A 16,897-nucleotide genomic window follows, 5' to 3' on the forward strand; every position below is an offset into this window, starting at 1 on the left:
AGCGACGGGGAAGCGAGCCAATCGCCTGCTCGGACAGAACCGCGCCTTCCCGCCCTCACGGGGATAAGCCAATCAGAAGTGAGAGCCGCGCCGGCCGCTCGAGCAGCCAGCCAATAGGCTTAGAGAAGAGGCAAGTACACGCGCCGCGATTGGCGGGCACCCCGGTAGCCGGGTGTTGTTGCTAGGCTGGGTAAAGATGGCGGCTCTGGACAGGGTCAAGGTGCTGGTGTTGGGTGACTCCGGTGAGTCTGTGTCCCCAGGCCGTCTGTCCCGGGATCGCTCCTTGGGGATCTGCTCCTCGCCTCCCTCCCCGTTACCCCCTGAGGGGCCGGGACCGCCCGCGTTCACTCAGTGCTGCTCCCGGCCTCGCCACCTGTAACCCTGGGCACCGCCTCACAGGAGTTGTTCTCTCTCTGTGCACTTTGCAGGTGTCGGAAAATCGTCGCTCGTTCATCTCTTGTGCCATAACCAGGTGCTGGGAAACCCGTCCTGGACAGTGGGCTGCTCCGTGGATGTGCGAGTAGGTGACGTGCACGGCCTCTTGGTGGCCCTGAGCCTGACGTGTAAGGGAAGGGCCTTGACTTTTTATTTTAATTACTTAATGCCCTAGAAAGAGGTGTACTTTGATCATGTGTTTTGCTGAGGGCTTAATCTTCTGATGCAAGTAGCATCAAATGCGAGCCAAGCACTTGTGTAAGCAAGTTTTGACTTCGCAAGGTTGTCACAATCAGACAAGATATTTGTCACTTGTAGCCACTTTCGTGGCTGCAGTGGCCACTGGCATGTTACAAGTGAGAAGGTGGCCAGTTCCTTGAGAAACAGGCAAGGAACAGCCAAGTTGTCAGTCAAACACAGTGGGGAAAAACAGTTTGCTTGTTTAGGTTGTGGGAGCACAGGAAAGATCTGGGTGATATTCATGTGTGAGAAAAACAAATTAAAATTTAGGGCCTGACATTTTTCAGTGCTCTTAGACCTGGGTGAAGAAACTAAAAAGAGAAATTTATTGTTGAGACCTGGACACCAGTAATGCAGAATTTATAAACCACAAAGGCATGTTACAGAAAGCATAACTGAAGAAGAAACTAACGAAGACAATAAGACTCTCCCTATCTGGGGAAAAAAATAACAAAAAGGGTGAAAATGTGGGCTAGTTACCATGAGAAGTGAGAAATCAATAACTAATAGAAGATAGAATACTAATTAATGGAGAGAACTGCGTAACTTGTAAACCAGTAAACACTAATTCCTTTGTTTACCAAAATGTATAAGTAGTTGTAAGTTTTGGTGACCGATGTACACATTTGGTGAAGTGCTACTCATGTACCTCAGTGCTGAATAAATTAGTGTTGATTTTCTAACCTAACTGGGTTAGAGAGTTTATTTCCTGGTTTTTGGTGACAATTGTGACCATGGGGTTGCTTCTCCTCCTGACTGCTTACTGCAGGACTTGCTGTGGGAAGAATGAGGATGTTCTTCCAGCAGTTCTTTGGCCCAGCCTACAGTCCTCATGGGACATTGATAAATGCTTTTTTCCTTCATCACTCTTTGCTGCATTCTCCTTGAAATGTATTGCCCTAGGTTAGGAATGTATTTCCAAAATCTGAGAAGAGCATGGCAGTCCTGTTTGATTGTGGAGCAAAAGTACTCAGCAGATCTGAGGGCAGAAGTTGTTGATTAATTCAGTTGAGATGTCAGAATTTGGGTAGGAAAAAGATGTGGTCAGCTAGAATCCAGGTCTGTCACCTGTGTTAATATTCTTGCAGTGCTGCCATGTGGGTTTTAACAACTGTAGGAGGTCAAGACCTTAATTATTCCATTTCCTTTAGCAAAATGCTGTGTCCAAGCACATCATGAGATGTTTTGTTTGTTAATACTGAGAAGCAAAGGATGCTCCTTGTGTACTCACCAGGCTTCATCTCACATGAGATGGTGGTCTTCATCTGTGGTGTCCAGTGGCTGCTGCTTGACTCATTCCATCTCTCTTCACTTAAGAGGTTTGAAGCAGTGTCAGCATGAGAATTTCCAAATTTCTATCCAAGTGCAACAATCCTTCCAGCTGAAAGTATGTCATGTGGATGAGCTCCTGTGACATGTGCTGTGGTTATGTATGATGTGAATTTTTCGTCAGATCCATGACTACAAAGAAGGAACTCCAGAAGAGAAGACCTATTATATTGAGCTGTGGGATGTTGGAGGTTCCGTGGGCAGTGCCACCAGTGTGAAAAGCACACGAGCAGTGTTCTATAATTTGCTGAATGGTAAGTTTTCTTGGTGTAAATATGCTTTTACTTCTCTTTCTGTTAGAAGCTATCTCTTGGTTCTGGGGCAGAGTTCCAGGCAGCCTGGCTGAGGGCTACACTGTTCTTCCTGATTTCTACAGGAAAAAACCTGGTACCATTCATAGGCAGAATTTTATGGATTCAGTTGTGAATGGCATGTATTTGAAGTAAACATCTGCAGATGAGCTCTACCAGCTTTTCCCTTCAGTCTTGTGCAGCTGACACAGCAGGGAGGCTTTGAGGATGCAGTGGTTGCCTTCACCTTTCCAGGTCTGATATACTGCAGAAATATGATTTATATTTTTTTTAAGATTTTTTTTTATTATTTATATTTTCTTGTCTGTTCAGTTGTAAAACTTACAGCAGAGAAATGATTAAATTTTTATGAACTTTGATAGTTACCCTGTTCCTACCCTGGCAAATTTGAGCTGTCTCACATGAAATTGCCATATGCTGATAACCATCTTGCCTCTGCTCATTTAGCTTACCAACTTGTTTTTAAGAGTTGAATCTTGCAACTTACTGCATATGTAGAAAGTAGTATTTTGTGCCTTCTGTTGAGATATTGTCTTAAAGGCCTGGTAATTCATCTGTGTCTTTAACAAGAGCAAATAAGAGATTATAAACATAACAGTGCAGTATTTCAATTGTTACTTTTCATCATCTCAGGATAGTTCACTAAAAATAGATGTGTATCAGATGCCTCTTCCTTATACTGTTGACCATATTTCTGTATATAAGACTTGAGTTGAGTTGTGCCCTCAAAGCAAGCCTTTTTGGCATATGAAAAAAAATTGATTTCTTTTTGATACCAAATCTACAGTGTGCCAGGAAGTGTGGGTCAGACTTGGAAATACCTTAGAACAGCCCATTAGGAAATGAAATCTTGGACTTGTGCATCTGAATTATAATTGATGACATTAAAATAGAGTTATTTATCTCCACTGCCCAAAAAGATACTAATTAGACAGCTCGCATATGAAGAGTGTTGACTTTGGTAGTTAACCTTGGGTCTTGTTTCTTTCATTAGATTAATTTCTCCATTAGAGCTTGTCTCACAAATTGCCTCTGCTTGACCTAATTTAAGAAGAGAAGATGAATGCATTCCTTCTGCCTGACTGCTTGTGCTTTCTGGGCTTTCAGTGCTCTGAAAACGAGTTAGTGTTTGGTTGTGGCAGCAGCTGTGCAGGCTGCCAGGTTGTTGACAAGGCTGGGTACAGTTTGGTTTTGGATTATCCACAGATATTCTTGCTGACTCTCCACCTGGTGTGGGGACTGTTACAGCTGAGGACAGTGACTGGGCAGTAAGGCTTTGGCTTGCACACCTTGTTGTGGGAGGAGCATTTCCTTGAGTAGTCATTGGTCATTGCCTGCTCTTTTTAGATGTTGACAGTCTTTCTGCTGGTGCAATTAACTGTGCAGTTTTTAGGTGAAGCAGATAAGGAAACTGACCAATCAAAGACAGAAATGAGGGAGAGTGTGTGGAGGTGGAGAGTGTTTCTCACAGGTTGTGCAGAAGTGCCTCTGGATCTGTTGCTGTAGGCCAAGTTACGTTGTATCAGGCATTTTCTCTCTAAACTGGGGGTGGACACCTAGCAGAGTTGCCTTTTTATACTGTAAGCCAGAAAAATGCTTTGAAATAGGGATATAGCTGTGATATGCTGGGAGCTCTCATGGCAGAGTCTGTGCACAGTCATGTGGGGTATTGTGGAAATGTGGTTTGTTCATAGTGTGTACAGTGGGTGGCACCTCTGGGAGTTAAGGTGAAAGACTAAATTAGTCAGTTTTTTCTGCCTATAGGCTGTGAAGTGTTTTGAGAATGAATCCTGGTGCGGATAAGGGGTATCATTCCATTTTGTTCTTGAATTGGTGGTAGTTTGAAGTCTGGAGGAAGTGGGAACATTCCACATTTTGCAGAAGGTGTGAATAAATAGAAGAAATTTGCTAGCAGGAGTTGGTAATTGAGTTAGGAACTGTGGTTATCAGAAGTGGGTGTCTGTTAATAGCACAGCTAGGAAGCTTGACTCTCTCAGTATTTATATTTTGAAGGCTCATGGTAATGAAAAATGCTAGAAACCTAATCTTAAGTACAATAAATCTTATTAATTCATGCTTCTACCAGCCATTTAGTGGTCTATGAAATTTTATCAGTCTCTATCTCCCCTTTGGATACCTCCCCAAATGTGTAGCATTAATTCTTGAAAGCAGTAGTTCTCTCTGAACTCTTTTAAAACAAAGAAAAAGCCTTTAGACTTTATAGATGGTTCGACAAAAAATAATTAGGTTTACCAGAGAAAGGATAAATTTTCTGCTGCAGTAATATAGAAGTTCAGTATCACAGAAGTAGACAGAATCAGTGAATGCCTGTGAGCCTTTTGCAGATTAAACTCTGAGGTGGTTGTTTGTTTCCTGCTTTCATGTGAGTTTTTCTTAGCTCTTAGCCAATTTTTGATAAGCAGCTTTAAAAATACTGTTGCATCCTGATATTTTCAACCTTACTTACTCACTGTAACTGAACTGGTTATACATCCGTTACTTCATTCTCAGATATCTGGGAACCTGCAGGTGTCATTTTGGTAAAATAACGAAGAGAATATGTATCTTTAAATGGCACCTTGCTGTCTTGTCTTTCACTCTAGGGATAATTTTAGTGCATGACTTGACCAACAAGAAATCATCCCAGAATTTGTATCGCTGGTCTTTGGAAGCACTCAACAGAGATGTTGCTCCAACAGGAGTTCTTGTGACAAATGGGTGAGTCAAAAACATATGTGCAGAGCTCAGACACGGTAATTCCAAGCAGTTGAAGAAATCTTTGTTCATCTCTAAGGCTACTTGGTCTCCACAGGAAAGTAGATGTGGTTAGATTTGGAAGAAAGAAAGAAATGGGGAATATCAAATAAAGTTGATTGTTGATTGTTCTTTTTCTTTTATACTGCCAATCAGGTGATTCTGACAGTAGATTCCCAAACTGGGTGGCAGAGACCTTGCTTTAAGGGAAAAGATGTTTACTACATCCTTTATTTGTCTGAGGCCTCTGTGAAAGTGGGTCCAGTCTCTGTTATCTCAAGATTTCTCTGCCTGTACTGAGAGATGCCATTGTACAGGAAATGTCACGGGAGAGGCACTCTCTCCATGCACCAAGACTGAGGAAGTTCACTTCATACATTTTTGGTTTGGGTGATGTGGGAATTATTTTAGGAGTGTGGCTAACTACAAGAGCTTAAAAAACTCTGCTTAAACATCATGTTTGTAGATAGCTCTCCAACACCTTGTCAAGGATTTCCTCCTGTACCTCTGTGCTCCTGTCATCCATCTAGTCAAGGAGGTTTTAAAATCATTGCTAAACCTCACACATGAGCAGGAATGCAATAACGAGGAGTAGCTTCTTGTGGGAAGAATATAAATTGTTCATCTCCCTGTTCTGGTACACAGGTGTTTCTGTAGAAACATAGGAGATAGGAAAGAGGATTTGCATGGTATAAACTGCAAAATTTTCCAGTGTCTCCACATGCAGGTTCTTCACAATCATTCTAATTTTCAAAAGTTTAACTTCTGTCAAGGACAGATGTTTGGCCACTAGTAATTCCTTGCTCAAGTTGTTGCTGTTGGTTGTAAAATTACTTGCTAGAAAGCTTGGTTTAGGTAAAAGTGACAGACAAGTGATTATCCCAGCTAAGGAGAATGACTGAAGCTTGGATTCCTCTGTAGTGACTTAGATGCAGAAGCCCTTCCTTAGTTTAAAGGTATTGCACATTTTAACATAGATAAATGGGCCATTAATAAATAAATTACTGGTTTTTGAAGGGCACAGGGGAGGTGATGTTGTACTTGTGCCCACTTACATGGCCATTGCCTCACTCAAGATTGTATTTGTTTCCCTCATCAGTGACTATGACCGTGAACAGTTTAGTGATAACCAGATCCCACTGCTGGTAATAGGAACAAAACTGGATCAGATCCCAGAAACTAAGAGGAATGAAGTTTTGACCAGAACAGCATTCTTGGCTGAGGATTTCAATGCTGAAGAGATAAATTTGGTTAGTATCCTTGTCATCACTGTTGTTTATCTTTCATATGGTAGTGGGTCCAATTTTTAGTAAGTAAAGATGTTGTAATAAAAATTTAGCTTTTGGAGATTTTTCTGATAGTGCCGGTCATTCACATTTTGGTTGGTTGTGCCCCTTGCTCGATGAAACAGTATCTTTGTTTCACTACAGGGAGATGTAAGGGGTATTAGAAAAGGTCACTTAAGCTTACAATTATTGGTTGGGAGTTAAATTTTCTTTTTCTTGTTCATAGCTCTGGCATAGACTGTCTTTGAATGAAACATGAAGATGACTTCATGTAGATCTATGAGTATAAAAATATACATGTGCTGTGTGAATGCTTGTATACACACACCCAGTCTCAGGTGTAGCCTGTACAAATCACTGCCTGACTGTATAGCTGGTGGTAGAAGGAAGATGTGGAGCATATGGGGGGTTGCTTGGAATTCTGCAGCTGATTCACAGAAGAGTTAGTCTTTTCTCTGAAGTGACTGTGGAGCAGAAATCAGCAGATCCATTGCTTTCCCTCGCTGATGGTGTGTGTCAGGGGAAAGGGTATGTTCATTTCCTTGTGCTTGGCTTCCTTGCACTGATTTCCTTGTGCTTGGTTTATTGTTGTATTTTGGGTGTTCTAGGACTGCACCAATCCTCGTTACCTGGCTGCAGGTTCATCCAATGCTGTCAAACTAAGCAGGTTTTTTGATAAGGTAAGTCAATGAAATGATGTTTTATTATCCTGTGCATCAGTGCTGTCTGGGATTTGAGCATGACCAACAGTTTAAGCTGCTCCTTTCACATGCCACTCTCTGAGTTGGTTCAAGTCAGGTGTGAGGAGGCCAGAGATTAATTTGCTTTTGGAACCCTATAGGAGGTAGCTGATCTGCTTGAAGATATAGATCCTGATCTGTGTAGAGCAGTGAAAAAGAGCTCACAAATGTGCAAAGACACTTTGCTTATGCTTTTGAAGTTGTCTGGCAGGCCAGAGGGGTTGCAGTGTTCTGAGGTAGTAATGTGGGGACATAAAAGACTGGTTAGCTCTGCTGATCCTAGTTAAAGTAGCCATTAGGAATTAAGAAATTACTTAAGAATATTACTTTCCCTTACTGATAAGGAGACCATTAAGGTCCCCTGTGCAAATGAGAGAAGGAATTCTGTTTTAAACCTGCCCTGGGCAAAGATAGCATAGTGGGGCTACTGTGCAGTAGTAGGAACCACTATCCCTGCAGAGAGGGAATGCCAGTAACTGACTCTGAAGCAGGAGACACACAAACCATCACCTCCTTTTCCCAGGAGGGCTAACTAAATTAACTGTGTTGAAGTTGAGGATAATTAGACAGCTTGTCTTAAGAATGGCTGCAGGTGGCAACTACTGTATGTGCTAGAGCATTGCACTAATAAAGCAGTAGGCCCAGAGCAGAGATGTGGGGTCAGACCTTGTCCCAGTTAGCCATGAGTTTCAGTGCTCATGTGTGAAGTGTTGGTTTCCAATCTGAGGTTATGCATATGCTGTGCAAGCTAAGATCATTCTCTGTTGTTCCCAGGTCATAGAGAAGAGATACTTCTTAAGAGATGGCAATCAGGTTTGTCACTTTTCCTCCTCTTTTGTTTCATTTCTGCCTGTGTAATGTGAACTGCTGACACAGTCCTCTTTAAAACATGAGCTTCATGCAACCTAAATGACAATCTGTGCCGGTAATTGAATTCTTATATCTGTGGGAGCACAGCTGGTAAGGCTAGAGAGAAGAATAGCTGACTTGTGTCAGCTGAAGTATTTGTCTGTAAGGTGATTGGCAGTGAATTACTTAAGTATGCTAACATGGTGGAAGTTGGAAGAATGAAGTAAAATGGGAAAATATTATTTCTTTCAGCTCTGTCAGCTTCAGGCTGCTTGATTGCAGATTTAGGCCATAGATGCTATCCTGAAGGTCAATGAAAACAATGAAAAGGCCTTTTTTTCTTTTTTTTTGCACAGCTGGAGCTAGATTTTATGTTTTATAGAGGTAGTTTCCAGAGACTCAGTGGAGCCACAAGGAAAATGGCTGTATGGTATCAGCTTGTAATTCATTCCTGAATTAACTCTTTTCAGCCAGTTGGGGAAGTATTAGCAAAATTACTTCTGGTTTGGGCAGGCCACTTCAGCTTTTGTGCCCCCCACCTCCCCATGTGCAGTCTACCATGCAGGGACTAGTGAAGTTGCATTTACCATATGTAAAGGTGTTACAAATTACCATGAAAAGCATCTCTGAAGTACAGTCACACCTGTACATTGTTAGAGGTAGCTGTGCTGAAAGCCCCTTGGGGAGAGCGGGGGAAAGTAGTCACAGATTACAAAATGCTTCCTTTCTTTGAGTGCTTTTGTAGTGCCTTTTAAAAATAAATTCACTTTTGCCTCTTTCGGTTCTGCATGATGTCTTCCCCTCTCCCCCCAACATTCTACTGAAAGGAAGTTTCCCTTTCATGGGAATAATACCTTAATGCAGAAACCTGCTTGTGTGCTGGTTGTCTTTGATGCATGATGTAAGATTTTTATTATTTAATCCTATTTAGTGGCTAGCCAGGGATTAACTATACATTCCTTTTGGCTGTGTGCCAAAGATTGCTGCCTGCTGATGACTGTCTACTGTCCTGACAGGAGCTCACAAGCTTAAAACAAATCATAAATAGCAAATAGTCATGTTTAAAGAGGCAAAATCCAAATTGGAAATGGAGACTTCAGTACAACCTCTTAATGTTATCCATTGAAGTTATCAACTTAATGTTACTCTTACCAGTTTGTTTGTGGGTTTTCTATGATAGGTCACTATGATCTTTCATGTTTTGAGGTATTTATAACATCCTTCTTCAGGATGAAAAGAATAATAAGTTTCAAATTGCTCATAGCTACAACTTCAATCAGATTTGTGATAAATAAATAATTGTTACTCTTAATTAGTGACTTTGATGTAAAAAATGCTAAATCAGATAACTTTTTACCTATGGTGTTCAGGTACTTTTTACTTATAATGATTGCATTTTTCCTCTTTAAATTCCCAAAGCAGTTTTCATGAGGTGAGCCTATGTACAAAATCTGCCTGATTTTATCCTTAGAGATGATTACTTTTCAGAGATTAATAAACCAGTACCTTAGTGAATACATTGCATATCTGTTTGAGTTTTGGGCCTGAAAACCCCAAGTAAATTTAATCTTTGCAGTTTTTAGTGGTCTTTTATTTTGGGAAGCCTTTTTAGCTCTCTGCTTACCAGTGAAGTGTGTAACCTCTGCAATCTGCTGTGAATTGTAGATTATGTTTTTGTCCCATACCATCCATACCCATGTCCATGTTCTTCTGGCATGATTTGTAGGGCTTTGTTGATTCCCTTCATTTTAATAGACTGTATTTCCTATGAAAGTGTGGAATTTTTTTGAGAGGGCGTGTCTACTGGGTCAGCTGTTAATGCTTGTGTGTATTGAGTAAGGCAAAAGTTACTCTGGCCTGTAATCAAATAGTTTTATGATGCCAGGAGGGTAGATATGCAGTATTAGAAAGCAGCATATCACTTTCTTTAGGGGATTCACAGATGCACTGGATTGAAAATCTGTCTGAAATACTGTTAAAGCCAGAGAAGCTTCTGATGGTTTCAAGTTGATTTTCTTTGTAAACATCCATTGTCACTGTGTAAGCAGTGTCTGCAGATGGGCTGCAAAAGCAGGATTGCTAATCCTTTGTATTATTGCAGCCATTTCTATCCCAATGGTTTTCTTTAAGCTTTCAGCCATTGATAAAACTGCATTTTCAGCTGCCCGTGAAGTGCTGCTGCCCGGGTTTGAAGGCATAAAGCCTCAACAGCTCTTTGATAGGGATTGGTTTCTATTGTTTTATAGTTTTAAAAATGAACTGAAGAAAAATTCTAGTATGCACTTGAATGTAGGGAGAAATACAGGCTTTGAAATCTGTCATTAACTGGGCTAGGATTGATGCTTTCAATTTCCCTTGCCAAAAAGTCTTAAGGAGCCCCACAGAACAGATGAGCTGTAGTGGAGTTGTGCAGTGTTTAATTAGTGGTGCTCTTCTAGCAGTCAGCTGAAGCACTGTGGCCCTGATTCTGGAGATGGTGTGGAAGCTGTTGCAGTTGGCTTGGTAACAGTGTGGGCTAGAGGGAGCTCCTGCTGATTCTGACATGACAACTTGTCTTCCCTGCCTCTAGATTCCTGGCTTCTCTGAAAGGAAGAGGTTTGGAGGAGGAACGCTGAAGAGCCTTCATTACGACTGAGCACTGAAGAAGTGGAAGATGACTTCTCTGAGTTCCTAATGACATTCCCATTCTGACTGGGTGCTCAAGGACAGTAATGCTTCTGTCAAACAGAGTAAAATGATATTACAGCTGGCTAGCCTGCTGAAGCTTCTCTTGCTGGAAAAAACTTGGGAAAGGTTTTCCAAAAACCTAATCTGGAGCCTAGAGTATTTCTTAGGATTGCAGACCATCTGGATATATGGGAACTTCTGGGGAAAGTGTGCAATGTTGAATGCCTCTCACACTGCTGTGGGAAACTGCATCATACACAGCACATATATGTGACACCTTGACTCCATTTGGAAAACTTATGGACAGTCTTTGCAATGATTTGCATTCATTTTACCTCTGAAGGAAGGATGATGCTGAGTGGGACTCTCATGTGCATTAAAGTGACCAAAACAAGTGAGCAAAACATAAAAACGGGTAAGGAGTGGTCTGGAAAATAATAGAATGCCTTCATTAAGCGAATGGAGTGTTGTTTCACCTAGAGCACACTGTTCATCCCTATTCAAAAGGGATAAAAGCAATAGGCAAGATATGAAAAAAAGATTTGAAGCCTTAAAAAGAAAATCATTAGTAGAAAACAACTGGTGTTAGTTCTGCTGCTTAAATTAAAATTGTTTACTTTGGAGAGGGCAAAGTAAATCAGGTTCTCCTGTTAATCTTTTCATAATTGATTGTGGTCTTTTTTTATATTAAATTAAAAGGCAATCCATTGAAAACTGATGGAGAAAGTATGTTTTTATACAGTGCTTATTTGGAACAAATGTGACATGGTCCTACTGAGGACTTAGTGGATTCAGAAAACATGAAATGTAAGAACATCCTCTGAATTAGAATGGATAGAAATTTAGAAGGGATATAAAGCTTAGTACGAACTGAGCATGATTAGGAGGAGAGTTCTGTGATATAGGTGTTTCCTTTACATAGTTAGCGCTAAGAATAAAGGAGACTGATCCGGTCTGATCTCCTGTACAGGGTCTTGTTTTCCTAAATAACCCAAGCTTTGCACGGTTTCTCACCTTGCTAGAATTCCATGTAGTGGTAAAAGTCTGATTTATGGCACATTTTTTCCACTCCTTCCTCACAGTCACCTCTAATGGTTAAGTCTCTGGCAAAGGCTAAGTAAGAGCTGGAGTTAGATATAAATAGAGATTAATAATAAATGGGGATAGAAGAAAGTAAAATGCTGGTGTGAAACTGACAGGGAGCAGAGTTCTGCAGTCTCTGGATAACCTCTGCCTGCAGCTCTTCTGGCAGCTGCTTGGAAGTAAATGGAAACCTGCCTACTGCCACTAATCAGGCACAAAAGTGACAGCTGGGGGCACCGCTCAAACTTTTTAAAAATACGTATGCTTTGCTTTTCCTTAGGCCATTTCCAGAAAGGTCTGAGAGCATTTGTAGACATGAATGCAGTAAGTTTTTAGATGCTTGTGTGAAGTATGTTGTTAGTTTACAGTTATTTTACAGCCAGAAAAAACAAGGTACCAAAATATTCATAATAAAGAATGTATGTCTGAGCTGTGCAGCTCGTGACAGCACTAATATCTGTCTCTGATACTTTGACAATGAAAGCTGGAATTGTTTTCTCAAGGTCAGGTGCAGTCTTAGGGTAACCAGGTCTGGGCTCCCTCAGGTTCCTAAGGAACTGCACAGCAGAACAAGCAAGCTGTAGTGCTGTTTCCTCTTTCACCCTGTGGCATCTTTAGAGCGGCCAAATCCCTGGCTGCAGCTCACCTGTCTGCATGTTTTAAAGTAGGTCTCTAGCCCAGAATAAGTTATTTGTTTAGATCTCAGCAGGTAACCACAATTAGGTATATTTTTTCCTTCTTAGGACAAGGTGATGTGTAGTGGAGTTGTGCATGTTGATGATACTACATTTATCTTTGCAGGAAGTTCCAGCTTCTTGTCAGAACCAAGAGTATGTGAGCAGTGGGAGTTGATAACGTTGCTTTTCCACCTTACCTGTTTCAGCTACCCAAAAATGGTTCACTTGCACCTTCAGGGACAGACACCAGACAACTTTTCTGTGTCACACTTGCTTTATGTGTTTTACCTTTCTTTTCTCTGCACACACACACACACCCTTTCCTTGCCCTGTGACCCTTTTGTCTGTCTTGACTCTGTCTGCCTATACCTCATTCTCTGTTCCTCCAGCTCCCTTTCTCACAATTACTATCCCTCTTTCCCCATTTTCCCCATCTGTCTGACCCCTCTGTATCACAAGAAGTCACAAAGACTCCTCTTTGTGCTTCATGCTCTGCTCTCTGGTTTCCCCTTTTCTCCTGTTTTCCTCTGTTTGTCTCTGCCATGCATCTTCTCTCTTGCTGTACCACTGAAAATCTGTTTCTCTGTTTTTTTCATCTCTGGTTCTGTCTGTCTCTGGTTTCTATTACATGCACACACATTTCACATCAAAATTTTGTTACCCAGTCTCTTTAAATTCAAGCTACTCAATGTTTCTGTGTTATTTCCCAGGCTGAAATATGTGCCCAGGTGCTGTGTTCCAGAGGTGTCAGTGAAGGTGGCTCATACATGTGAGATGAGTTGGACCTCCCATGCACACGCAGTTGAAATGTAGAGCAAATAAGCCATGAGCCCTCCCTGTTCCTAAGGGGCTTGGCAGAGCTTTCTGGGTGATCTATGACCACTTTGATGACTGGGGGGATAGTCAGAATGAATATGAGTATGTCCTTAACATGGAAAATTTAGCAAGGATGCCACTGGCTTTTTAAGCATGTGAAACCTATCCAGTAATGGGATTTTGGGTGGAACCTTAATACAAATTTTCATTATTGATTATATTTGCAGAGGCAGCTACAATATGCTCCATTTGTCACAAATGAGAGATGAACTGCTGTGTCGTAGCCTGCAGTCAGTATCAGTCAGCTATGGTGAAGTCAGGGTTTGGGTTCTCATTTCTCAGTGGATAACAAGGTGACAGTTTTCACTGATTGAAAACCTGCTTCTGCTTTTCAGCAAAGAGAGCTTAATCCTTCTATTTCTTTTGTTAGTTGGCTCCTCTTGTTAGAAGTCATGTTTCTGTCTCACTTTCCTTATGAGAATGCTGTTTACTTTGATTCCTTTGTAGGGTTGAGCAAGTGTGTGGCTTAGTGCACTAGTTTGCTTCGACCAAAAGCCATTATCATTATTGATGAACCTGTCACTGGCTGGCAAGTTACCAGGAAGTGTGCAGAAGTAAAGCTTTCCTTAGGGTGTGCTTTGCTGCAGCACTCTGTGTTAGGTCCTAAGACACACAGGGATTTTAGGAAAAAAACATCACATAGTTATCAGGTGGAAGAGGGGAAGAAAAATAAAATCAGTTCCAGTCTTTAATTTCAGGTATTAATGGCAAAGCTCTCCCACCTAGTGAGGGCCTGTGACATGTAGCCAAAAGTATTATTATTTATTATCCACTTGTGCTACTGTCTTTATTCTGACATCTGATCAGTAAGTGTGGAAAATATATTTCTTTATGGTACATGAGGACAAAAAGGAGAAATTAAGAAGAGTCTCTGTCACTGACAAACAGTGGCCATGTGAATAGCATAAGGGATTTCCAGTTGTGCAGGCAAAGCTGCAATGAACAGCAATATTCAGGACCTGACTCTGAATGGGTCTTGAAATGAGATGTAGCTCCCTAACAATGAGAGTGATGATGCCTGAAACAGTTAATGGAAAAAAAAGAAGATTTGTCAATGTTTAGGGTTTTCCAGGGTAGCATTAGTTGCTTTGGGAAAGGTGTGCTTTAGCATAGCTTTGAGGACAAGTCCTTGGCATACTTGTAAGGAAGGTGGTTTAGATGTTCAGAGCTCTCTATGGCAGCAGAGAGACTGTGAAATCTATCTTTGGCAGTTCAGCTGCTTAGCCAACACCTGCTGCAAATACCATTAAATGCAGAAATGTGTTTTCTTTTTCCTGCTTTGTCATTGTATCACCAAGGTACAGATGCTTGTGTCCCTTGGCCTTATCAGTGCACAGAAATGCTGGTTCCATACCTACTGAAATTGCACAGGGAAGTTTGTTCTCGTTGCACCACCACAGACTTCTCTCAAAAAGATGTTGAACACAAGACAAGCTCATAAATAAAGACACATGCTCTTTCTTGACTAGATCAAAATGAAGTCTGGACTGTGTGAGCAAACCAACTTAAAATTCAGTCATGCACACCCATGTTCCCTTTGACCTGGAAGTTAATGTTTACACAGTGGAAATGCACTGCTGGCTTTGGGTTAAAGATTGTTGAAAGGACAAGGATGCCCAGTAGCTGTGAAAACGACTATGCTCAGAGCTTTTATCTTTCTGTCTGATACCATCTGCTCTTCCTGAGGCTTGTTCTGCTGTGGTTACGTGGGTTTGATGGATTGTCCTACCCTTGCTGAATGAAAGGTCAGATCGCAAATTCAGTGGCTGTCCAAAATTAGCACCAGAGTGGGGAGGGACAGAACAAAGCAGTGTGAATAAATTTTCTGCTGACTTCTAAGAGTGGTGGTTCTAGCTTGCAGGCAGAAGCATCACAGCAACGTGAGCAGGTGTCTTCTCCAGCTTCTATTCATGCAGCATCTGCTTTTTGGCAGCAAGGAGTATGTGCTTTCTGCTGCAGACAACTTTTATGATCTTTCCTGAGCAAATAAATGATAATAATTAACCTGTCTGGCATCTCCTGCTAAACAGTCACAGAAAAATGACAAGGACATATTTCATAAGAGCCATTCTACAGGAAAGTACATGTGTATTAAAAAAAGCCTTTTTTAACACAATGCTGTTGGCAGTGATAAAAAAAAATAAATAAAAACATTATTCCTTTATTTATTTCTATTGTGATGAGAGGTTCAAAAAAGAGACTAAATCTCTTGGTACTAAGTAGTACACTATCAGATAAACAAAGACAGCTGCTCTAAAGAGCTCCTGTCCCATTTAGCAGTGTGTGAAGGGTTAACAAGCAAAGAACAGATGCAAGTTGAGGAAGTTGGGATCACAGAGACAGGAGAGAATGAGGATATTTATTAATATGTACATCACAGATGCATTTTAGCTGATGAAGGTAGGAGGAGGAGCTGGTCCTTTTAGAAACAGGGTGCATCACTGTGAAACAGTGCAACGGGTTGTTGCAACAGGAGGGGCACAAATGCATCAGAAAGGATCTGCCTCTGTCACCTGTGATGTCTTCTGCAGAGGATAGAAGAGCATGACTTTTGGGACCGGACAATGCCTTGCCACAGGAAGCAGTGGTGAGCTGTGATCCAATAATAGCTCACACCATGGCCCCACTACCTGAATCAGCGGGAAACAAAATGCCTTTTAATGCATATGCTGTGAATTCAAATTTTTTTAGTCCCCTTTTTCTATTGGATCAAATACAAGCTGCTTCAACTTCTCATAGAAAGGAAATCTTTTCCATTCTCCTCCTCATCCTTCATTCATCACCAGGGTGTTGAACACTACCTGCTAAGCAAGCCCCTTGGTATTTTCATGCTACCTCTCTGAAGTAGATAGGCTCTTTGAACACCTCTTCAGCTGCCACTGAGAACAGTTCACAAGTAATAAGATGCTGGTTTGCAGGTATCATTCAGTGGTACATGCATCATGTAGCAAATACAGTGGTATTGATGTCTTCTGCTTTTTGACATATTTCTTTTGGGTCTTATGTCTTTCAGCTGGAATCTCGTGGGGTAAAGGCAGGCACTGGGTAATGTTATGAATCCAGAAAGGTAGCTGAGAAAACACTGAATACTTTTAATGCTCATTCTTCCAGACTTAATTCATTGTGTTTATGCCCTGTGTTTATGTAGAACAATTCATCGTGTTTATATGTTTCATATTTATATGATAATGAATACAGTTGCTAAAATATTAATGAAGTACATCTGTACTTCATGTTACATAAGATTTATAGTCAAGATTTATACTGCAACTAACTAAAGGGGTTGTTTAGGCTAAATCACAGAATCACTGAACCTGGAAGTAGCCTTTGGAGATACCTCATCCAATCCCCTGCTCAAGCAGGGCCAGCTTGACCACATCCACATGGGTTTTGAATGTTTTCACTGGGGGAGAATGCACAACCTCTCTGCAATCTATTCCAGTGTTTGACCATCACTTAATATTCACATTTATGGGTAAGAATGGAAGTCCACAGAGCTACAGGCCAGTCAGCCTCATCTCCATCCTTGAAAAGAGATGCTTCAAGTCAACTAATCCTGGAAAACATTTTCACACGCATGAAGAACATGAAGATGATTTGGAGTGATCAGCATGGATTTATGATTTCCCTCTTGAATGGTATGGACTAGA

At 41.2% G+C, this 16,897-nt stretch overlaps 1 protein-coding gene across 1 annotated transcript; it reads left to right on the plus strand.

The window, feature by feature from the left end:
• The first annotated feature begins 114 nt into the window (after positions 1 to 114).
• Positions 115 to 15,411, plus strand: RABL3 (RAB, member of RAS oncogene family like 3). Its single transcript, XM_005523880.3, has 8 exons — positions 115 to 242; positions 429 to 520; positions 2,129 to 2,258; positions 4,919 to 5,033; positions 6,169 to 6,319; positions 6,964 to 7,035; positions 7,870 to 7,908; positions 10,514 to 15,411. The coding sequence occupies exons 1-8, from the start codon at positions 197 to 199 to the stop codon at positions 10,577 to 10,579; spliced, it is 711 nt and encodes a 236-aa protein (XP_005523937.1). The 5' UTR covers positions 115 to 196; the 3' UTR covers positions 10,580 to 15,411.
• The last annotated feature ends 1,486 nt before the right edge of the window (positions 15,412 to 16,897 follow it).

Source organism: Pseudopodoces humilis, chromosome 2 (assembly GCF_049639895.1).
Source record: "Pseudopodoces humilis isolate 2021_Gansu_Grassland_sample_001 chromosome 2, ASM4963989v1, whole genome shotgun sequence".
Classification (NCBI taxonomy): Eukaryota; Metazoa; Chordata; class Aves; order Passeriformes; family Paridae; genus Pseudopodoces; species Pseudopodoces humilis.

Coding starts and splice junctions, on each gene's coding strand:
- RABL3 (XM_005523880.3), top strand. CDS start 197: ATGGCGGCTCTGGACAGGGTCAAGGTGCTGGTGTTGGGTGACTCCG. Junction 5,034..6,168: donor GGAGTTCTTGTGACAAATGG/GTGAGTCAAAAA, acceptor TTCCCTCATCAG/TGACTATGACCGTGAACAGT. Junction 7,909..10,513: donor TCTTAAGAGATGGCAATCAG/GTTTGTCACTTT, acceptor CCCTGCCTCTAG/ATTCCTGGCTTCTCTGAAAG.